Here is a 24888-nt window from a genome sequence, read left to right as displayed (position 1 = left end):
AAAATTGGGTTAAGAATTTTTCTTATTGATTTTTTGAACAGTGTTAATAGATATTCCATGACGTGTCTTGCATAGTTCTAGGCGAGTTTGACGTCTGTGGTCGAAAAATATGTCGGATGCATTATTGTAGTATTTTTATTTAAACAATTTTATCGGGAAAAGAGAGATCTGAAGGTTTGCCTTGAAGCTCGTCCCCCAAATTTTTGCCGCTTCACTAAACGTACTTGAAATCTTCGCTCTGAGCATCCGTGTATTTATTTGTTACTATTCTATGTTTTGACTAACATAATAACTAAAACTGTCAATTAAAAGTACATTGTTGGTTAACCCAATATCTAAATATGAATCAACGTTAAAAAAGTTTGCTTTACCACTCTGAACATTTGGCATAAAATACACATTTTTTGTTAAAGTTGTTATCGCTTTATGCAATCCAGCTTGCTTAAAAACGAAGAAAACTTCTCTGCATGCTTTAATAGAGAATTTAAACCTAAAACTACCGCTACCCTCTGAACAAGCTATTGTGTTTCAATAAGCCAGTTGATTTTTAATTAATTAGTTGAAATCATTGAGACTGTTAGAGGTATAGAACATAATTAATTGATACTAATGAATAATGACATAATGACAGTGGACGTATTAGTTGCACAATTATTATAATTGATCAGTTCGAGCGTTATATCCATATAAAGACAAACTGGAATAAAGGATCCAATTTTGGTGATGTAAGATCTGTTATCAAAAGAACAACATAAACCGATCAATCAGCAAGAAGCAACATCGTATTATTCAGCGATGATATTTGCCCATAGCCCTGATAATCCTAATCCTTGTAAATCGAGTTCTGCATACCTGTACATTAAAAACGTATGGTAAAAATAAAGTAAATCCTGCTATATAGAACGGCTTTACGTCGGATTGCTTCCGTATATCATAGCTATACGATCATACATATTAAACTCAACTCGCCGCAAAAAGTTAGCTCTCCAACGATAACTATCACGGCTTTATTTTAAACCTTAATAAATTTAAACCTTAAAAAATTGAATTAATAGCTTTTCTTGTTTAATGACCAGACTCGGGGACGCAAAACAGCCGCTGTTTCATCAAGCGTAAATAATCGTGTGCACGTACTCTCAAGTACACAGAAAATCATTGAAAAACACAAGGAGTAACAATTGTATATTTCTTGCTGATTTCCCAGCAGATTTCGATAAAGGCGAGATTGTGCATTCGTATCCTTTTTAAATAAATAAAACTCATTTGGGAGAGATGCAGGAGAAAGCATGTTAATTAAGCCGAGATGACAAACAGGTCTTATGCTCTTTCAAAATCTTATGGACGTTAATTGCGAAACTTTCACTTTTCACGGGGAAAATTTAATAATCATATATTGATTTTAGTCAGCCACTCGTTGGCACATTTGCTGGGTCTATACAAAAAGCCGGAGTAGAACACGTAACTCTGGACGTAAGTGACTTCTTTGCGGTCGTGTAAGGGCAGAGACTTTCGAATCTCGTAATATCTCTTAATATAATACCTCCTTCCAGAAGGAGAGAAGGAACGAAAGGACATTTCGCTATGCCCCCACTTTCACGTTCCCCACTTTCAAAATCGTTCTACCGTTAAAGGACGACTTGTAAACTGACAACGAACACCGTCTAAATGGGAAAGAAGTGTGACTTCTCGATGCGGTTTCGAGGTACCACTGTCGGCAGTGGTTAGACGCCGATCAGGACTGTCATGGGTACCAGTGTCATCAACCCGCTATGTACGACCCAGTCGGCGAGGTTCATGAAAAGACATTACAAAAAGGATTCCAGATTTGTTCTAGACCTCTACACTCTGACTTACGACAACCATGAGACCTTAGCTTCTTTAGGAGACATAGCAGAGGTGAGTGAATGGCCTGATAATTAAGAAGTTTACAGTATCTGCTTGCATCCCTCTCTTCTTTTATCAATAATAACACCTGAGGTCACTTACAGCCAAGGAATTATAATTACAATGAAGAGATCTTTACTATTCAATATAACATAAACTAGTTGTTATATGCTACAAACCCATGTAACTTTAACACACACAAAAATATTTGTAAACATTTCTTTTGTAAACACATTCTATGTGAGATGTATGCTCTAATAACACTGTCACAATCGCGTCAGCAGCTATTGTTCAATTTCATGCGGATCAAAGCCTGATGGTCATAGGAGTTCGGTCGGTCAGCCATATTGTCCGTGTGTGTACATTTCTTGCAAAACAATTTTTAAAGAATAGTTGTGTTAGAAAACTAAAAAGAAAAGACGAGTGATCTTAAGGTTAAATATTCTGTTAGGATTCGTAACATTTAAACGTTAAGTGTGCAGTTTCTGCTGCCCATGAAGAACGTACAGCAGCTTCTATCCCAAACGAATATCTGCTTTTTACGCCTGATTTAAAGTGTTTAAAAAATTTGTATTCTTGTAATAATGGCTCTTTGGTGAAAAGTTGGTCAATCGCTGTACTTTTGGTACTAAATGTGCTTATGTTCTTTAGTTTTTTTCTCTTATTATTAGACGACTTTGATTTCCTTAAATATTTTGTATTGTGATCTTATTTAGGCTTTTCTTATGACATCTTTAGTCCTCTGTTCTATTTAATGTTTTCTTTTTATCATGAAACCTAAAACAATTAAACTGTGTTCACACACATTGTTTGTGTGAAAGCGTGTTTTGGGTGATGTTTTGGCTGTTAAAAATTTCTAACCTGATCCTCGTGGTTCATCTATTCCCGCGTTTCGCAATTTTTAGTTACAGGCCCGCCCCAGGAAACTGACTATTATGCACGCTTCTGCATGGAAAAACAACAAATTCAAAGGATATTGGTTTGTCGACTCTGTTTACGTAAATCGCTTTTAAGTTAACAATAACCCAGGCACTTTTTATATCGTCTTATTTTTTCTAGAAACAATATCAGTGATTTACTGAGGTAAGTTAGGTTAAAATATGAGTTGTAAGGGCCCAGTAGTTCCCAACGGTATGTTAATGAATAATTAATGAAGGGGTTTCTACCGGTACAGCACGGACGGGAGAGAAATGTTTAATAACAGTCCAAGGCAATGCCCTTTATTAAAATGAAAACGGCAATCCACGAGCATTGCAACATTTGGAAGTATTACTAACTTTTGTGAAACAAGAAACCGCGATCAAGCTTATATAGATTATATCTTGTGTTGTCATCATGATGACGCTCAGATCCGAGTTGCTAAGCCTTAATTACTCAACTCTTGTTAAATGTTATTTAATTTTTCATCAAAAATCGCTTTTTTAAGATAGTACGTATAGTTTGCTCCTTTCACTTCCCTATATTTATGCACTATTATTCTAACTCTAGTATTTTATTTTTTAATTAGGTATAGTTCGTGCGTAAATTACTGATATATCAATCCTGGTATATCACCGAGAAAATACCATATTAGATATTCATTTCACTATCAATAGTTATGACATTTTTATCAGCTTGTAATGACAATTTTTCAATATCAAACCTGCCGAATTAAATTGCTTCGTCCGTATCGGCTGAAGATGATGAAGTAGTATGCAAGTCTAAAGGTATACGTCCACAATAGGAGATGACAGTGAAAAATTACCTACATTAACATAGAGAGGAACCTTGACTACTAACTGATTGCTAAAAACTGGGACCAGTTGTGTAAATAACAAAGAAAACTAAAAGACAAAGAACTCACAACACAAGGGGGGTATCGGTGGCCGCAACGGTTTAGGCGTTGACACGGCGATCATCACTGTAAGGTAAAGGTCCCGGGTTCGAATCCAGCGGCCCTGCCCTGCATTCGAACTCGACATACTTACAAATGGGCTTTTTTTCAAAAACACCGGCACCCCGAGGGTTGATATAACCTCTGCTGTTGCGAAAAAAAATAAATAAATAAAAGATGACCTGGGACTTTCAAATTGCTTCCGATAGTTAACTCGTATTCACTTTGTATACGCTTCATAAGAAATGCTTTCCAACTCATATTGTTACTAAATTATCAGTGAGGAGGTTTTCCTTCGTACTTCCTTCGCAAGAGCGTCGGGATTACACCTTTTAATACTTAAACGTTCTTAAGGGCCGATCTTCGATAATGGAAGATTTTAATTTCTTTTATGATTCTTCTCAGTGATATGGTATCAATAGATGCAAGGGTCAAGAGCAGTTTTCCCAGGTGCCACAGCCTTTTCATAGTAATTGGGAGACAGTTGCATAGGATATGTTCTGTCGTCTTTGCCGCCTTTAGAAGTCATCTGCATTAATCATTTGTTGATAATCCCATTTTTTGTGGTATTTTACTGGCGTGTACAAGTCAGTTTTTAGAAAATTTTAAAGTTTTAATTCTTTTCTGTTAAGTAGAATTTCTTCTTTCACCCAACAGGTTTTTTTTTAACTTGATCTGAGCATATAAGTTGTTCCGAGGCTCCTTTTTTGGCAAGTATATCTGCTGCCTCGTTGCTTGTAATGCCCCCTCATGACCTGGGACCCGCCGCTTTAGCATTAGGCCATTTGAAAGAGTCTGGTTTTTTTAAAGTGATATCGTAAGCATGGAGAGCCAGCCTTTAGAGCTGCCAGGCTGTCTGAAAGAATTAATACTGTTGCACATTTGAGATTTTTATTATTTATTCACGTTCACTATGGCTAGTTCGACTTGAAAAATGGTCGTGGTGGGGCCGAGAAGGCCCCCCCCCCTTTATGCCCATTCTCGTGCCATTTCCCATCTTTGAGCCGTACGTGAACCATACAAGAGCTTCAAGTCATGAGGAGTTGAAACTCTTACTGACCCCGTCTATTTCCTTTTGCTGCACTCCATACAAATAACCCGTGTAAATACAACATAAGAAACCATCAATCAATAATGGAAAAATGTAAATTGATGTGCTGATCAGTTCTATATAAGTTGAGCTACTCCCAGATCAACCAGCATCATTATAAAATATACATGCACGTATAATGATGCTCGTCAAACGTGGTCAACACAATTTTGAGATTTAAAAAAAGTTTTTTAAATCCACTCTCCTATAAGTACGGAATAGGGAATACTCCAAAAAATAGAATAATAAAAAAAATGCTCTCCAAGGACACAATATATTACAACACCTCGAACATCTTAATGCTTTGGTCGTCGATCTATGTATAACAAGTTAACTTCCACTTCCTAGAATAACGGAGGTGTAATTTTACCTTGCCTGTACCAATAATGCACACCACAGATTCTTCTCTGCATTGATAGTCTTGTTCAAAGAGAAGAATTTAAAATTATCACAAATTTCTCGAAATTCTGATGCTTTTATGGCTTTATAAGTCAACATATCCCAAGCGATTAAGGAACGGCATTACATCAGAAGAACAGGTCCTACATGCACCTTCTTCCGCCTCAACATAGAAGTAAATATGAAATTAAATCAAATGTTTATTAAAGCCGAAAATTCAAGTTCGATTATCCCAGTATGCTGTCGCATCTGATGACAAGCACGGTCACCTTGGAAGTTTGTGACATCATCAGGTCTTTCTTACGGATCCCCTGCGGACAGGAATCGCCAACGGACCTGCTGGTTTGGAAACAGTCAAAACATAAACAAAGACAACGCGTCCTTTGCTGTCACGACAATTTTTTCCGACACTTGGAAGAACATGATGCGATGCCATGTTTGAAAATTGGCTGGCACATTTGAACGAGTCTCTTCTGTCGAAAAACGTGAAGGCGAAGACCGCCCTCGTCGTGGACAGCATAAAGACTTCCTTCGTTGGAGGTGGAGGCGTCAAAGCGGAGAGCAAAGAAGCGATGCCTAGCGGACCGGGCCCCTCGTCCAGCCGCGACAAACCGACCAAACTGTATTGGCCGACCCTGGTCGACGACAAGACCGTCTGGGTCGACTACGACAGCTACCGGCAGAACTTTCAGAAACCGGGCGTTTCCCTACACGATTTTATCCGAGTTGTCGAAGATCCAGCCAACAACTGTGGAAGGGACAGTTACAGGAATGTAAGTGAAAAACATTGAAAACTGCTGATACTAGACCATTTACATGTTGCTACGCCTATCATAGACCTTAGTGATGGTGGATCGCTGTAGGCCCTCTTCCGATGCCAAACTCCTCAATGGGACTCAGGTGACATCTCACTGCTGAGTCTGAATAAGGACTTTAGATGTAGAACTGCATTGATGAACTCGGAGGGTGTGGAACTTGGGTCCTTGCTGAAGAAGCTATGTACATGACTTTGGATTATGAGTTGCTGCTCCATGAGCCTTGGATGAAGAGGCTGTTTATGAAGCCATGGACGAGTACATAAACCATGTGTACTTGCTGGTTAGGCCAGTCAGATGTGTCTAAGTTTTGGTTCATATTTGAAAGTGTATGCTTTTGTTGTATAGAATGAGTTGTGGTGTTTGTCGGTCTACGGTGAATTGTGGATGAATACATGACGATTGATCAGAGCCAATCAGTTCAGCAGGTGTAGAACAAGTTTCGCCATCCAGCGATAGTGAGGATTTATTCTCCATTTTGTCTATCATCCATTTATCAATTTGGAAATTGATATTGATGTTTATTCAATATAAATCGATTTTTTTTCAAACTGCCAAATGTATCTGTATCAACATACATGTATGTTGTATCAACATATATCAACAAACATTGCTCTGATATTATCCTTGTTTTCTGGTAGATCACTATTGAAGAGCTAGGAAGATATAGGAATCACTATTGAAGATATAGGACAGGGCTTGACACATTAATTGTGGCACTCCAGCATGAATCGGTTTGAGATCTGAATAGGCCTCTTTTTGCTTAATTCAAAAGCACCTGTCAGCTAGGTAGGATTCAATCATTTTTTAGTAGTTTGCTGGAATGGAGTGTCTTATTTTATATTCAAGTGTTTGTTCAATAACTTGTGTGATTCGGTGGATCTAGTCAACCATAGACGTCTCAATAATTGTCATTACCCTTTTAAATAGTAGTTTTAGCAATAATTTGGACAACACCAGCGATCTGTGTTAAGCCTGAAGTCTGCAATGATGATCCTCATTTGGACCACTGCATTTCTAGGCAACCTGATAAACCGACCAATTTGGAATTTTTTATAGTTGATTTCAGCCTTTGACTTCTTGTTCGTCACTGCAGGGATTACGATTGTGATAGTTTCTTTTAGATGTTCATGTTCTTTCAGGGATGTATATGTTAAACAAATAATTTGCAAACTCACTGGCGTTGCTTTTGTTAGGTTTTTTTATGGATTCTGCAGCGCTTCTCAGTGAATAATAGAAACGTAGGTTAGACCAACATATAACAGACCAAACATAGCAATGATGCATAAATGAAATGATCATAAACGCCTAAACTACTGGATTTGTGCTAATTAGTGAGTTCTTTCATTAGTGTAAATATTTTTACCATACAAATGTTGGAACACTAGATGACTGCCCCATGACCTATATTAGGTATATTAGGTTTTCTAGGACTTAATTTTCTATTGTCTATTCAAAAGATTTTTGAAATTTGAGTTTAGGTACATCAGTATACCAAGTGTGGATGCTTTCATTTTTTTTTTATATCTTTCCTCGGCTAACGGGTTTAGTACTCTTTGTGTTTTAGCAGATATAACCATTTGTAATATTACAATTAATTCACATAATAGTTCTTGCCACTATTGAGAGGCCATTTAATATTGAGACAATTTTTTTTTTTAAATTTAAATATAATAATGTTTCAGAGGAGAAATGAGAGGGAGGAAATCAGGCGGAGGTTGGCTTCTGGTTGTGATTCGGATGAATACTACGGGACTAGATCTACGAAAAAGCCCAGCCTTCAAACCAGACTTCAAAATGGTAAAATTAGACATTAAAAATGTTTTAACATCCCACTAATTATCTACTTTACTCAGGGATGAATCTACAAATTTGTTTTATGAATGAAACAAGCTCTGATACAGAGTCACCGAGTACAGAAGAGAGTAGCCCGTCATCAGGTCAGAGCCCACCATCACAAAAGTGCAAAGCAGAGCCACCAAATGACAACGTTAGTGGCAAGGTGGGGCTTAAATTTTTCACTGATGTATCGACTATTTTTTTATTCACGAATAATCTCGATCACAGTATGGTCACAAATTAAATTGTTACTGCCAAACTTTTGATTTATTTTAAGGTCATCATCAGGGCAAAACAATATTAAATATGTCTACTTTGATCTAATTTGATTTATTAAGTTTTTAATAGATGATTTCAAATTTTTTTCAAAACCAACTTAGTTCAAACATTACCAAGGACTGTAACAGTATTGGGTTTGTACACAGATTACGTGTCCAGTGTACTCAGCCCTTTTCTTTAAATCTAGACAGTTAACCCACAACAGTTGAAAAGCACTGGCAAACCTTTATTTTTTTCTTGTACTTCCAATCCTCTACTCCAAAATTTTGCCCTTATGCCGTATTCTACATCAATTTGTGAGTTGTTCTTCAAAGAAATTTGAAATCTTCCATTAAAAAATTTATTATGTCAATTGGTAGACATATTTAATTTTTTTTTGCCCTGATGGATAACCTTAAAATGAACTGAAAGCTTGACAGTAACAATTGAATTTGCTTTTTTATCTAAACCACACCATGATCCAGATTCATGATTTCACTCATATGCCATATTGTTATAGTGTATAACAGTTATGCAATTTGAACAAAAAGGGAAAAAACGGCATTTAACGTGTTATTTAATAATGTTTGTTGAGTTCTATTTTAATTTATTTTGAAGTTATTGTGCTGCTAAAATGATAATTAAAAATAAAATTATCTAACTATTACAATTAATTAAGGTTTTTTAGTTGGATTAAAAAAGTCAATGGCACGAGCGGGATTCGAACCCACGATCTTCGGCTGCTGCTCTACCACTTGAGCTATCGTGACCTTGATCCACTTGGACACTAACTTCTCATCTCAACCCCACCTTTTGAATTTTCCCTCCTTTTTGCCATTTTTCAAATGTCGTGTAATCGGATTGGATTCTTGACGAAAAAACCTTAATTAATTGTAATATATTAATTGGTCAAGCGGACCACAAAATTAGTGAATTTAACTAACTATGTTTTACTATTGGTTGTACAGATAAATTATTTGTTTTGGCTTAAACGGTTATTAAAATTAAATTAGTTATTACTGCAGAATAATCTTAAGAATCCAATATACCCTGTGCACTTAAACCATACCTTTGTTTATAATTATTTATCAAATACCCCCCTCAACCTGACATTTTATCTAAATATATTGGACTTTACTATTTTATACATTTTTTAAGAGCTTAACTTGTGAGTTTCCGTGTTTTGTGACTCATTGTATTTTATTTGGTAACTGTATAGCCAAATTTGAAACAAACATTATCTGCCCGATATCCAAATTCACAAGCAGAAGACTTTTTCACAAAACAGACCCAGTTGCAAGCCGAGGCTAAGTACGAATTGTCTCAAGCCAAGGACAGAGCTCGTCTTCAGATGGAAGCCGAACGCTCGAGCAGAAAAGACAACTCGATCACAGAAATGCTGCGAAATAGCCTGAAAAAGGTAACTTGACATTCATCAAACACATTTTTTCCCTAATTTTTTTTTGTTGCCATTTGGGTTTATTTTCATGTATATTTATTTCAGGTGGGAGTTAGTTTATCTGAAGAAAGGAGAAGACTAACGAGGCAACTTCTCACTGACATGAACGTAGCTCAACTTCAAGTAATTGTTAATGATCTTCATTCTCAAATTGAATGTAATTATATACATGTACTATTACATATTTAGGTGTACCATTTAGTTTTTATTATTATTATTATTTAATCAAAAAGGAGGGAAAATTCAAAAGGTGGGGTTGAGATGGGAAGTTAGTGTCCGAGTGGATCGAGGTCACGATAGCTCAAGTGGTAGAGCAGCGGTGTATCTAGCCGAAGATCATGCGTTCGAATCCCGCTCGTGCAATTGACTTTTTTATCTCAATTGAAAACCTTAATTAATTGTAATATATTAATTGGTCACGCGGACCACGAAATTAGTGAAATTATTATTATTATATTATTATTTATTACCATCTGTACAAATATGTGATACGGTATTTATCATTTGCAAGTATCCTGAGCGGAGCGAGCAGCCATTGTTGCTCTCCCAATATCCTGAATAGTTATTTATGAACTATTCATAAGTGCCATCCCCACTTCAATACCCATACTGGGTTGTGGGATGGGTAATGTTGGTCTTGGATCGGGCTGATGTATTAGGATGTGAAATTAGTTTTTCATGGAAAATGGAAATTTGGTGGAGATTAACTTATTTACAAAGGGCATTTTGAGGTCGTTGTGAAAGGTTATGTGACATTGGAGAGTAGGAACTGCTGACTATGTTTCTGAGGACTTTGGATTGGAAGGACTGAATTCATTGGATATTGGTCGGTAGCTGTGCCCCACAGTTCTAGCCTGCATGTCCAAATCAGTTTCAGTAATGTTTAATAATAATAATGCCTTATTGAACTTAAAAAAAAATGACAAATGTGCTTTCAAAGCATTTATAAACATGAAATTTGGCTCCATCTGCCATAGGACATTGGTTAAACAATCAGAAAGGAAAAAATACAGAATAAAGTAAGATAATAACAGCTTTGAAAAAAAAACTTAAAGAAAAGAGAAATACTCATACTCTTAAAATGAGAAAGAAAGAAAGAAAAGAAAAACAGGTTAGACAATACAAATCAAAAATTAAACTCCTTAATTAATCATATCTGTAATTCCATGCATGCCTAGCGTAACAAATTAAGGGCCGTGAATTTGATCCATTCAAAAACCGTAACAGGTCAACTCTGGGTATAGTGAAACATCCAAGATGCAATTACCGAATTTCATCCAGGAAAATTTACACCAAGAAATGGAATAGTTTCAATAGAATGTGAATTATCCAAAGAACAGATTCCAAATTCCCCTCTAATCCAAACAGCCGAGTTTAAGTGCAAAACCTCACTTCTTAGCTTAAATAGCCATCACAACTCATTGAGACAAAGACCATAAAAATTGTCTTTATGTAAGTCAAACAATGCAAGAGAAATTTGTACTTCTTTGTAAAGGCAGAGATGCATAGATGCTTGGACATGTGACCGGCATTCCTCGTGATGTTGATTTGACTAATAAAAACTGAAAAATAATGATGCCAGTGACAGACGTTGTCCAAGGATAGGAGGAAGGGAAAGTTGTACTTTTCAAGAAAATATTTCCAGTGTGCAAACCATGAAATATTAGACTTTATTACCGCCGAAGATGTAATTTTTGAGTATCTTGTATCGCGAGAAATCAGAGCTTTCACAATATAGGAGTAGTGAAGCTTATGTATATACATCAAAATTAAATCCATATTGGTCTGTAAATACATTGTATAGTTTGGTGTATCAAATTGCAATGTGAATAACTTCCTTATAATAAAACGTTGCACTTTTTCTATTGTTTCGAATTTCTGATAACCCCACATTTGACAGCCATAACACAGAATTACACGACATATCACATTAAAAATATTAAACATGACTTTAATTTAGAACTAAGTTAGCCACTGATGCTTTTCTTTGGAATAAATATGATTCCTAAATTTGGTATTTATTTACTATTATCAATGAGAGAGCACTTAAAAAAAAGATCTTGCGAACTTAACCTACCCCTCACCTAAACACTATGATTTTTATGATTTTGGACTTTTCTAAATTTAACTGTTTGTTTCCACTGTTCAAATAGGCCAATATTATTTTTAAGCCTGTTGTACTGTCGTGATAGATTGTTACTACTCGAAAACCATTTTCTAAACCCCATTTGACTTACACCTTGTAAACCGTTGGCATCAAATAAATTTCTATCCTTCTAAGCAGGAAGCAAGAAAAAATCTTTGCGACATCATTCTGACACGGAATACCTCTGCATTTAGTGGGTTATTAATATCAGTAATGTTAATGTCAGTCAGTAATGTTTAGTAGGGTTATAAAGTTCAACTGTTCATTTAATAAAGGTTTGAGAGCAATTGGGACGTCTAGAGATGTTTTAATAAAGGTTAGATCGTGTTCATTAGAAACGAAAAAGAGGCTATTTGAATCTATTGTTGCTGCTTCATCTTTGCATTGTGCGGAATTTTAACTAATTAGACAAATTATTGTATTTTAAGCAACTTTACCTTGGGTTTCGGTCTGCGAGTCGGTGAACTCATGTTGAACCGGCACAGGGTCACTTACTGGGTCCGTCTACACTCGCTGGTTTGAGCGCGTTTCGGCCTTGCGCCTTCTTCAGTGAGAACTAAACTGTCTGTCACTTTCTGAGTAGGGGTTATAGTCGTTGGGTTCGTCGCTTGTCGCTGGGGGCGTTGCGTTAGGGGGCGTGGCCATGGTGCTCATTGGTCAATCGTGATAACCGTTATTTTTGTTTTCAGGTATTTGTGCATGATAGTATTTTTTTCCGGTATTAGTTTCGATTGTTTTTTCTGAACTTTTGCATTTTTTATTATGTAGTTTTTTTAACGATGTGTGGCGTAATTTGATTTTCCTTCACTGTCTCCGAAGGATTGAAGATGTTCTTTGAATCTGAGAATTATTAATATAGTTGAGAACAACTTTTTTTACTTATATTTATTCTGTTATGGGTGATAACATCTAAACATTGAATTTTTCCAGATTTGAATGAAAGCCTTGTTACTCTGCTGATGGAACGAGATGAGCTCCATATGTCACAAGATTCTATGTTAGTCGACATAGAAGATGTTACAAGATATCTGTAAGCTTTTCATTTAATTATTTATTATTTTGGATTATTTTAATAAATAAGATGTTTTATGGCAAGGAGTTTAAATCCTTTAAGTAAATTATTAAAACATTAATATTTGACGATTTTTTCTCCATGATCTAACAGAGGGTGAAAGTGACTCAGGCCTACCTTGCCAGGTGTATTTGGCCACGAGGCATAGCTTTTGGTCATCCTAAACAAAAGAAAATTTGTTTGCTCACAAATATATCAAAGAACTATTTTTTATTATAAATTGGGTTCCGCTGTGGACAACCACAAAGGCCAAGCACAGGATGCAGTCAATGTTCAAATCTTACTTTCTGAAGGAACTATTTATTAGTAACAGGCAGATATAGACCTTTTCTATCCAAACGGTTTTGGTCTTTTTTACCACAATGCTAGATTATCACTGTGTTATCTCATAGCTTGTTTGGAAAAAATAAATAAATAAATAAACGTTCTTTTGTAACTTTTTGAATAAGATATGTAATAACAAAATTGTTTTTGCCCAATTGTATTAGCAACCTTTGTTTTGGTTTTCAGAGGAGCAAAAGAGGATTGCTTAAATGTTGAAGTCATTCGAAATAACAATGTTCAACCTTCACCGAACAAACAGAAGCAGTCCAGAGTTTTAAACTATGGCATCGAATAGAAAAGGCACCTTGGCATGCGAGCTGAGTAATATTAAAATAGTTGTACATATTAATTTTACAGAATTAGGCAGAATTACCAGTTTCTGTTTTTAATAAGAAAACGAGTGAAATAACTCAATCCAGGTTTTTCCTTATTAAACCAAATCGACATTTCTTTGAGACAAGAAAAAAAATCCGTCAAGAAATGAGATGAAAATATATGAAATAAGACCAAAATTGATATGTTATACTGTTTATCAATACTTTTGATTTGACAAAATATAAAGATAAAATTAATGCATTTATATTATATGATTCCTAAAAAGTCAGTGAGTACCTACGCCAATACCTCGACGTCCCCGTATTGCTTGATGTAATTGTTAAAACCCAATATTAACCGCATTTTGGAAGTAAAAGGCTATTTTTCATCCCAATGGTGATGCACAATAATTCAGTACAAATGATTTTAACAGCAGAAACAATTTGTTTATATGCGCATATTTGTTTATAAGCTACACAATAAAAAACGCAAGCCAAAAGTAGTTACACATGAATTACTTTGCTTGTTTATATATTTATTAGTAAATAGAGTTTAGACTGTAAAATTTCAGATCCTGTTAATTGTTCATAATCATATCAATAATGTAAGAACTTTTAAACATTATTTTATATTATGTTATGGTGTTCTTATTATCATTATTATGATATATATATAAATGACAAGGTTGAAGAAGAAAATGTTCCTATTGATATTTTTCCTATTAATGCTCCGAACAATTTTGGACAATATTTCTGATTTAAACGCATTTTAGACCAGTTAAATGAATTTACTATTATTTTATCCATAGGTATGAAAACATTAACACAATAGAAATAAAAGTTTTATGTAATTATTAAACAAAAGTTTTACATATAAAAAAACGATATTTTTAAATTGTTTTGTGCACATGAGTAGAACCGAGCATAACTTCTCATGGCAAGCTGCAAGAATCACCCAACAGTTGTGCCAAGGGGTATCGGCAAAGTCATTTCAGCACTCAACAAATGCAGTTTTAACCTAAACACATTAAATTTTACATTTCTTCTTTCTTATTTACATACCTTTCAGTCAAGTAGGGTGATGGAGTACTGGACTGTGAAAAAGGTTTAAAAAGTTTTCTCCTTTAACCTTGTTAGATTATCGCCAAGTATTTTTATTAATCCATATTTGTATTTGGTAGTCATAATTGACCATATTAATTATTTAAATTAATTATACCTTTTAAATAATGTCTTGGTTGATATGAAAAACCTAGTAACGAGGTGAAGGTTGTTGGTTCGAATCCCGCTTGTGACATTACCTTTTTCAGCTCAACAAAGACCTCAGATAAAAAGTATAATTAATTTAGAATTATTAAGTGCAAGTATATTTTTTCCTGCATGAAGATTGGCTGTGTGTTTGCTCATGCCAATTTGCAATTTACCAAGCATAAAAAATGATAAACAACCAACTGCTGTTTTCCTTTTTGGTACATATTCTATTAAGTCACGAGTAAATATTAAACGATTTTAACTTCACTTATCTAGTTACACCATCGTTCAAATTATCTGTGGGTTTGTCGATTTTGAATAAATCGGATGCTTTATAGGTTTTATGATTATATAGCATAATTATAACGCTTTATCGGGATGGAATTTTAAGACTGGCTAACTCATAGAAACTAATTATAATTGTTTAAAAAAATTCACGTATAAGATTGTTCGGGTCTCGTAAGTAATGAATAGACTTAATATTTTTTTTATTTGTGCTTTTAAATGTCTCATGATAAAAATGGCTTTTATTGTAGATGTTGTCAAATACATTTTATAAAAATGTGTTAATTTGTTAATATTCACGAAGACTCTTTGAGTTTAAAATTGGATATTTTGTCATAGTAAACATGTTCAAATAAATTTCTCAGATGTTTGCCTTACAAAAGACTATTAAAAATATTGAATTGGAGAGTAAAGGACCTGCAAGTGAGTCCGTTTCAATAAATCATACGTTCACATCATCATATAAATATATAGATAAATATGATAAACATATATCATATAAATCATTATGTTCATAATTCCATTCATTTAAATTTTTACATTTTTGATTATTGATTTTTTCTTTACAAGAATAAACTTTGTCTCAAATCCTACTTAGATTTAATGTTTTTCATTATTACTGATATATTTTTGCTGTTTGAATATATATTATTTTTATACAGAAAATGTTTTCTTTATGAATAAGTAAATTATTGTATATTTGAAATGATCGTTTTGTTACTCCTGAACAAATATAAGTAGCAATAAATTGTAAAGAAATGTTTAATAATATAAATCAATGTCTGTTACACAACACACAACTTCCTTTATCCATCCTTTGTGTTAGTACCACAAAATTTTAGTAGAACAATAATTAAATCATGTAATTAAATAAAATATAAACTGTTTGTAAAACTGTATTTTTTTAAATTTAGTTCTGGATTTCTCCTGAAAATACAATACATTTAATTAAATTCTTAATACTGGCACCGCCATCATGGGTCTTTCAAGAACCAGATTTTTTTGCTTGTGCTATTTTTTATTTTTTCTACCCTCCATTGTATTCCTCTATATAACGCTTTTCCTGAACGTATTTTTTTTTAAATCTTGAACAAAAATGTGACTTTTGTTGCTCATTCGTAGATAAAAATATATTGATCGCAGATCACATTATATTTTTTTAAGAAGTCATTATTGACCGTATTAATTATTTTAATTCTACTTTTTATCCAACGCCTTGGTTGAGATGAAAAAGCTAGTGTCATGAGCAGGATTTGAACCCCAACCTTCAGCTCAATACTTCAAAAATCACGATAGTCCATACACATATTTAGTAGTCGTAATAATTAATTATATTTTTTATTTAAGGTCTTGGTTGAGATGAAAAAGCTAGTGTCACGAGTGGGATTCAAACCCACGACCTTCAACTATGGTTAGAGCAGTGCCGTATTAGCCGAAGGTCATGAGTTCGAATCCCACTCATGTCACTAGCTTTTTCATCTCAACTAAATCCTTAGAAAAAACAATGTACGTAAAAAAACATTATCTTTTCAGATATGTTCTTTTGCTTAATTAATTACCACAAATCTTTTTTAGTTAAATTTAACGAAACATTTTTTTTTTATATATATAAAAAATCATAAAATTAGAGTGAGTCAATAAATAAGTTATAAATTCAGGATTATAAGATGTTAATCTTATAAGGCTGAAAACTTAAGAAAAATATGGCAACTTTATTGAGGTCATTCAGCATGAAAATTTTCAGTTGAATTTCTCAAAACAGTAGATGTAGCATTTCTTCTTAGCAGGGTAGTATTAATTTAATTAATACACAATTTTATAATTAATTATTATTACAGAGTTCTTTTAATAAAATGGAAACCATTGGATAAAAAATAAATTTCAGATTTAAAATTTGTAACTTTCTTTTCACTATTATTGGGCTTAATTTTAAGAATAGGAATTGTCATATTTGCTATTATTTTAATTTTTTTTTGGTATAAAAATAATTTCTAATAAAAATGAAATTTGGCAGTTTCTAGCTGTTGGCCTGCCAATATTTTTTCTTTTGATCTGTCATTAAAAGGGCCAAACTTCATGATCACCTCACTTCAAACATTGACAAATCTGACAATATATTAGATTTGTTCAACAAATGAACAGTAAACATTGGTTTACAAAAGTGAATACATGCAAACAAACCGAACCTTGTTTTTTTTTGCCTTACTATTTCAGTATTGGCCGAAACCTTCTGGTTCAACCTTACTATAATAATAATAGTAAATAGTTCTTACATATACTACATAAATGTAGCTTATTTTGCAAGATCGAACTGCTTCATAACTTTCTCTGAATCAAAGGGGGACTTACAACTTAACACAATTATTAACATTATTAGTTTCTAATTGCAAACAGAGTAATTAAAAAGAGAGAGAGAGAGAGAGAGAAATATATATATTTTATTTGTACATGAATAAAACAAATATTCAAATGTAAGGAAAGTAATTAATGTTAATAAAATCTACTTTTTTTTGTTGTTGTTCCTCAGTATATGCAATTATTGTTGGAATCTTCTTTTATTTCTGTTGTAGGGTGTGTAGCGTTGAGTCTGCTGGTTTTAGCCATATGAGTTATTGGGCCTCATTCTTTGTCCGGGAGCTGGTTGATTATAAGAGTTTTGATTTTGTTGTCGGTTGTCATCATAACTCCTTCCACGGAAGTTATTGTTCATTCTACCTTGGTACATGTTGCCGCGCCCTTGTTGTTGGTTTCGATTGTGCTGATATTCGTTTTGGCCAGACCTCCAGGGGTTCCCTTGTGGCCCGAGTGGAATATAACTGTGGCAAGGGGGTAAATTGTGGTGAATCATACGGTGGCCCGAATCGTCCATATAGTCCCTGTCTCTACGTTGCACAAACCCGATCATAGGTCTATTGTTGCCTTGGCCGCTCTTCAACGTCCTTGGCGGGTCGACTGCACCATCGAGCCTGTTGGCCATGAATTTGTGTTTTGTAGGATATTTTGGATCGACGAAAGCCACACAAAGTACACTGTTGTTTTTCACATGTTCCAATCCTGGAACTGGAGACCATACAGTTTTCCCCTGGAAATATTCTCTACTATTGACAAAAATTTTTCCCTGTATTCCCACAGCGTTCAAATCTACAGCGTTATCTACATTGTTCTTCGGATTCAGAAGTTTCACAAAGTCGAAACAATCTGCCCCGATGTTTATGTACAAGCGGTCATTTCCTCTCATATTCCTTTCTCGTTCTTCCTCAGTGAGATCTCCATAGACTTGCTTCAAACCGGCTTTCAGCCTCTGTTCATCCACGAAAGGCAAAAGCGCTACACCTTGCCAAGCGTATTTTTTGCCATTAAGGTCTATCATAAAATCTTTCGGATAGAAATCAAGAATCGGGGAACATGGGTCGGTCATGAGTTCGGCCCAAGTTGGCGGGACGAGATTACCACTAGCAGCAGGGAAAACTCCCATTAATTGTTCTAAAGGTGAGAATGGTGTGGTATTCTCTGGAAATACTGGGTTGTCCTCCCTGTTATTTACAATGTCAGAAGCAAACGGAGCATAATGGTAAGGGAAATACCAATTCCAGGACACACAACCTTGATAATAGTACTTTAAAACCCAGCAGAGTCCTTTGACATACTCCCAACCAATTTTCTCTCTGGTGGGTATCTCATACTGGCTGAGTCCAAATTTAAGTTTGTAATAACGATCTTTGTATCCTTCTTCATAAAGTTTGACATCATCTCCAGTTTCTTCTTGTAATACCTCTTCCATAAGCTCGGCGTACGACTTCCTGATGTTACAATTCGAGTTATTCATCTCTCTTTGTTTAGTCTTGAGTTTCCATGAGAGTTCATTTTTTTGTCTCCTCTTGAAAATTTCATCTTCCATTTCGCCTAGCTCGGACATTATTAAATGTACTCTTTCAAGATCAACATCACCGCTATCTGTTAAAAACCCTCTTGTTTTATAAACTGTTTTTTTATACAGATTAATGAGACGATCGATTGCTCCTTCTCTTATTTCAAGTGATGGTAAATGTGGTAGAAAATCATTTCCTACAAAAAAGCACATAAAAACCCAGTCATCTAAAGCTCTTTCAAAGTTGTATTCAAATGGTAAATCGGGCATTTTCAATTCCTCTTCTAGGTATTCCCTCAAGACATTCAATCGAACAAAGATATATTTCGTCCCACTACCTACAAACATGGAATCGTTGCACAGTTCAGGATCTTTCACTGTGTCCAGCCCTTTGCAATCTTTCATCTCGTGGCCAGGTTGTGAGCATATATCGCACTTCTTAGGCTGGTTCATTTGAAACTCCTCTCGAATAATTGTAAAATTAGGTTCGTGGGTGGCCAAACCCAGCATAATAAGATCAGCATCCGCACCACAGAGACAATGGTGGGTGTTCGGGTCATGGTTCGGCAGCGCCCTTTGTCTTCTGATGAAATCCATAATTTTGTGCTCACCTTCACCCGGTACGCTCGCATCAGACAGTATCACTTTGAGCCCTTTCCAACCGGGATCTGTCATGAGACGCTCATGTATGTAATAGTTGAGACACTGCGTGAGACGAGCCATGAACCCGGTACCTGGTGTAATACAATTGCTGTCGAAATGGGATCCGCACTCTTTTTCAGGCGGCAGGGTGTAGCCTTTGGACAACAGTTCCGTCCTGATCTTGTTCATCTGTTCTGCCTTCTCAGTCGCTTCCTTCGCCGCGCGGAACCTCCTCGACCGCTGCTGATTCATCTTAGCTCTCGGTGCAACTCCATCGATGGCCAAGTAGAGGATTTTACGCGGTCTCACAATCTTGAAAAGCCTGTCGATGCATTCGAAAATGGCCACCATCATCTCGTCCTCATTCTTGGGGGCGGGCTTGTTTTCTGGGTGGGTGCAAGGGTGGATGATCCCGTTCATGTCCAAGTACAGGTTGTCGAACTCCACTCCGTTCGGATTCGGCTCGGAGGAGTCTACGGGCGTCTCCTCCCCGTCCCTGTCCTTCGGCATCTCCTCGACGCATTCTACCACCACGGACGGGTACTTTCTCGTCAACCATCTAAAAAACGCTGGTACTCCCATGGTCGATAGATAAAACACAAACAAAACAAACCTCAAAGACTCAAAGTCGAGGACATACCGTTTTTATATTTCGAAGCGTCGAACTTCAAGGCCAAACGAAGGACACAAAACCGGCGTGATCTTTCCTCGTCGACCTGCAACACTCGATGTTGGTTATTGTAGGTTTAATTGTTGTAATCAAAGATAGTAAACATACAAGATAGAACAACAATTACAACCACATGCTGTCGCCTGAAGAGTCGTAGGAGACGCCGAGGCTAACTAGTAATCGATTCTTGCTACCATCGACACTTTTCACAGTACACATTCATTAAATTAAAACGTTTCGAGATTTCTTTCTAAATTCAAAAAGGTAGTTAAACGTTTGTCGAATGTTGTTGAATGTAATGTCGGCTATTTCTGCGAGACGTCTCGTGTGCTGTGTATCTAGAAACATGACGATCCGATTATTTGGGTGGCAGGGCAATCGATTGTACACGTTTGACCCGCCACCTGTAGCGATTGTGACATTGGTCGCTCATCAACACGATCGTCAACGCATCTGGCTGGTAATTAAAATTTAAATTTTTCCTCAATTAATATCTCTTCTGGGTCTTTTCATAATTGATTTTGTAATAAAACTTGACACACGAAATTTCGTACTTGTACAGCATGAAGAGAAAGGTTGCACAATGTGTCCCACATAAATATTCAGAAATCGCGAGATGCGGTCTGGCACCCCCAGACCGCATCTCACGATTTCTGAATAATTATCAACTAACGGTCACTAATCGTCACACACGTGTCCCACATAATTGAAAAGTGTCATTCCTTGGCTCCATATAGGGAGAGAGTAGGAATGCCACCCTATAAGAGAATTGTGCTCGAGCATGGCAGAAAATCATTGGGTTCCATGTTCAGATTTTTGGATGAAACATGGTTGGTTTATTGTATATGGTATTAATAGCTCGGTGAGAAAAAAGTGTCCACGAGGAGCGGATTGCGAAGTGCAATTACTTCAGTAATTATTATATTAATTAATACGTAGTCATTAAAGCGCGATTCATCCTGGTGCACATATCGGCCCACTTTTCACATCAATCATCAACTCCACTTTTCGTGTAACGAAAGAGCCGTTTTTACGATTTTCACAGTAAGTTCAAAAATGTAAAACCTAAACTTTAGTGTGATGTGTTAAGTACGTACTAAAACATTTCAATTTTTTTTTTTTTTTTTTTTTTTTTTTTTTTTTTTTTTTTTTTTTTTTTTTTTTTTTTTTTGAGCATTATTGCTTCAAGCGTCAACATATCAAACTTTATTTATGTTTTATTTGTTAAACATTATTTTCTTTCAATTAGTACTTGTGGACCGAAATTTGCCCGAAAACGTATATAATTTTTTTTTGCCGGCAAACCGCTAGGTCCTCTGTATTTTTCTTCTCAGACTATGTATTGAATGGTTTATCTTATGGTTGCAATGACCTGGGACACATCTGCTCTCATCACATACCAGGCCATATTACCTGTATGCTGTACTATACATAATGTTAAAGGGTTAAATGTCTAAATAGTTGAACAATTGAAAATTCAAAAGGTGGGGTTGAGATGGGAAGTTAGTGTCCAAGTGGATCGAGGTCACGATAGCTCAGGTGGTAGAGCAGCGGCCTATCTAGCCGAAGGTCGTGGGTTCGAATCCCTCTCGTGCCATTAGCTTTTTTTCATTTCAACTAAAAAAAACCTTAATTAATTGTCTTGTATTAATTGGTCAAGCGGACCACGAAAATAGTGAATTAAATAAAACGTAGTTCAGTGCCACCAGAACGAAGTTTCTATTTTGACACTTTCCTGCGATAAACTGATGTTGTATTGGATCTTCTTGAGGTCATGACCTCAATACAACATCAGTTTAAACTACGTAGGTCGATCAACGTCAACTAGAATTTCCTGCGATATTAACATTTTTGCTGTTTTATTGTAAAATCAGTTTTTTTAAAACATAAAATCGTAATTTCTCAAGTTTTGACTTATTAAAATACAAATCTGTATTTTATTTCGCAAACTATATCAAATTTTCCACAAGCTAACAACATTTACTTTAAAAATTCGCGCTTCCGAATTCACAGCAGCCACTCAAAAAATAACAAATGGCAAAACCTATATTTTTTGAAAATAGTCAATTGTGGCTCGTACAATAACTTTTCCATCAAAAGTTTTGGTAATTTCACCAAAGTTGCCTTATTTTTTAAATATTCCCATTATCATACCCAATTTTACATTTTTTTAAGCTTTTCTCAGTGAAACCTCCTTTGTAAAGTTGAAAAACGAGATACCGAAACCAAGGAGAACAGCAACCCAGAACATCGTACATGTCTTATTTTAATAAGAACATTTATTTGTTGATAATAAAAAAATAGATACATAGTTGTATTTAGAAAAATTAGAATAGATCTAATTTTTGTTACCAGCTAATAAATGTTTTTATTAAAATTATGTCATGTAAGTTGTTCTTGGGTTGCTGCTCTCATTGGGTTCGATATCACGTTTTTCAAATTTGAAAATGAGATTTCACTAATAAAAGTTTAAAAAAATGTAAAAGTGAGCATGTCAGTTGGAATACTTATAAAATAAGGGCTCTTTGGTGAAAACCCCGAAAGTTTTGATGGAAAATTTATTGTACGAGCCTAAATAGAGTATTTCCAAAAAAAAAAAAAAAATACAAAAAATAAAAAATGGTTTTGCCATTTGTTATTCTTTTAAACGGCTACTGTGTATTCGAAAGCGCGAATTTTTAATGTTATCTTGTGGAAAATTTAAAGTAGTTAGGGAAATAAAGGTCAGATTTGTGTTTTAATGACGCTACAGTTGAGAAATTACGATTTTTATGTAAAAAAATCTGATTTTAGACGAAAATAACAAAAATGTTAATCTCAGGAAAGAGTCAAGATAGAAACCTTATTCTCGTGGCACTGAAATTCGTTTTATTTAGCGAATCCACCATGGCAGTATTGAAATTTTACCTCCGGGGTCGACTTTTTCTTTTTCGGATTTTCTTTTTGAAACTCGTGGGAAAGGGAACACGAAATATGGAGAGTTCAGTGAGATCGATCCAAATATACGCGTCAGCCTTAATAAAGCAGCAACAACTCGTGGAAGTTGAAGGGGTCTGCCGGAAATGTAGAATCGGCGGACTGAAAGTGACGAGCGGTGGCGGCCTACAAAAAAAGTGCAATGACAATTACCCTAAAAGTTTATTTTCTCGGTTTTCATCTCGCAATAGACGGATAGGTGCTCCTGGAAGTGAATTTATGCCACTATAAATTTTCAATCTCTCACTTAGTCCACTCAACCGCCCCTTTATTTTTAGCCAAGGGGTTTTTTACGGGCAGAAAGTATCTCGAAATTTTTATTTTTACCAATTATGCACTTAGTCCTATTTTTTTATTTTGATTTATGAATTATTTTATTTATAAGTAAATTTTTTAAAAAAAATTTCATTATTGTTGTTAAATACCATAAAATTTCTTTCTATAACACAAAAATGTACTGTTACCTAGATCTAAGACGTATAGATAGATAGATGTATTAGTCGGGGTGTATATTATACTGCGCCGTTAACAGCTGATGTATCCCCCGTTCTGTGCTTACAGCACACCGGTTGAATCTCTTCTACGGTTACATTGTACGTCCCAATTCCCTTCTTCCTGCGGGCTTTGTGTAGCACCACAGTTTGTTAGTAGGTGTGTTGGTGTCTCTTCTGCCGGTGTGCTTCTTTGCAGAATTTGCACGTGCCGTGTTGGGTTATGCCAATCTTCTTCAGATGTATATTTAGTTTGCAATGTCCTGTAAGGATTTGCAGTTTGTGCCTGCTTCCTTTAAAGTATTCTGTTACCTCTTTCCTTCCAAAGTTTGTTAGGAGGTTCTTGGATTATTTGTAGGAATGAGTGAGTTCCATTGTTTCCTTATTTTCTTTTTATCCTTCTGTCTGAGGTGCTCATTGATAGTGTGGATTCCTATGCCACAGAAGGGTCCTCCCCTCTCCTTGCAAAAACATCCGCTTTTTCCATGTCTTTTACTCCCACGTGTCCTGGGACCCAGCAGAGCTGATTATGTTTTCCATATCTAATTTGTTTAGTTTGGTATTGCAATTCAGCTCCATCTTTGAGCTAATGCTGTTTGAACTCAGCGCTTTGGCTATTTGACATGATAGCTATATTTTTGTTTTTGTACCCTTTATTCAAATTGAATTGGGTACATCCTACAGCTTCGAAGATACTGGTGTATTTTCCTATGGATTCTGCGTTTTTGGTTCCACGACCCAATATCTTGCCACTGCATCTTCTTGCGTTCTAGATCCATCTGTGTACCAAGTAAATGGGGCCATTCTTAAAGGAGTTCTTCAAATTCTTTTTTGTACATAAGTTTATTTGAAAATTTTTCGTTAAACTCGATCTTCCTGTTCATGCTATCTCTGGGGATATGAGTATCGGGTGGTCTTTGATTAAACTGTTGCTATTTCTCCATTTTAATTCCAATTGGAGGCTTCTCTTTGACAATACTAATAATAGTTTTCTGTGATGTCCTCATTTTATCATGTGATGGAGGGGGGTTAATCCAAGTATCTTCTCTATACCAGTCGTGGACATGGTCTCATCGCTCCTGTCATACAGAAGGATGCCTCTGTACATTTGTGAGTTCTCTTCGTCTTGTTATTTGTTCTACTTTATCGGCATATGTGAGAATAGAGCTCATCATCATGGCATACATCGTAAGCAAAGTTTCCGGTCTGGATTTTTTTTTCTTAGTGGATCC

At 35.4% G+C, this 24888-nt stretch overlaps 2 protein-coding genes and 1 long non-coding RNA gene across 6 annotated transcripts in view; 2 read left to right on the top strand and 1 right to left on the bottom strand.

Annotated features, from left to right (window-relative positions):
* Window positions 1-15908, top strand: part of LOC106666992 (schwannomin-interacting protein 1 homolog) — a 28109-nt gene extending 12201 nt beyond the window's left edge. Inside the window, exons 5-10 of the mRNA XM_014394574.2 lie at window positions 7747-7861; window positions 7918-8063; window positions 9378-9578; window positions 9663-9774; window positions 12694-12793; window positions 13346-15908. Of these exons, the coding sequence (XP_014250060.2) occupies window positions 7747-7861; window positions 7918-8063; window positions 9378-9578; window positions 9663-9774; window positions 12694-12793; window positions 13346-13454 (783 nt within the window). The 3' untranslated portion in view covers window positions 13455-15908. The remainder of the gene's footprint in view (window positions 1-7746; window positions 7862-7917; window positions 8064-9377; window positions 9579-9662; window positions 9775-12693; window positions 12794-13345) is intronic.
* A 1517-nt stretch (window positions 15909-17425) lies between these two features.
* On the bottom strand, window positions 17426-20480 carry LOC106666999 (5'-3' exoribonuclease 2 homolog). The gene is made up of 2 exons (XM_014394585.2): window positions 20298-20480; window positions 17426-20235 (listed from the first exon to the last, which is right to left on the bottom strand). The coding sequence occupies exon 2, from the start codon at window positions 20099-20101 to the stop codon at window positions 17606-17608; it is 2496 nt and encodes an 831-aa protein (XP_014250071.2). The 5' UTR covers window positions 20102-20235; window positions 20298-20480; the 3' UTR covers window positions 17426-17605.
* Window positions 20481-20586: 106 nt separating this feature from the next.
* LOC112126872 overlaps window positions 20587-24888 on the top strand; it is a 70260-nt gene continuing 65958 nt past the window's right edge. For all 4 annotated transcript variants that reach the window (XR_002910271.1, XR_002910274.1, XR_002910272.1 and 1 more), the window contains exon 1: window positions 20587-20649. This is a non-coding gene — a long non-coding RNA (uncharacterized LOC112126872). The remainder of the gene's footprint in view (window positions 20650-24888) is intronic.

The sequence above is a fragment of the Cimex lectularius genome, unplaced genomic scaffold (genome assembly GCF_000648675.2).
Source record: "Cimex lectularius strain Harlan isolate CLEC.00 unplaced genomic scaffold, Clec_2.1 scaffold142, whole genome shotgun sequence".
NCBI lineage: Eukaryota > Metazoa > Arthropoda > Insecta > Hemiptera > Cimicidae > Cimex > Cimex lectularius.
Note: the sequence above shows the minus strand (reverse complement) of the source record. Positions and strands in the feature narration are given on the sequence as shown.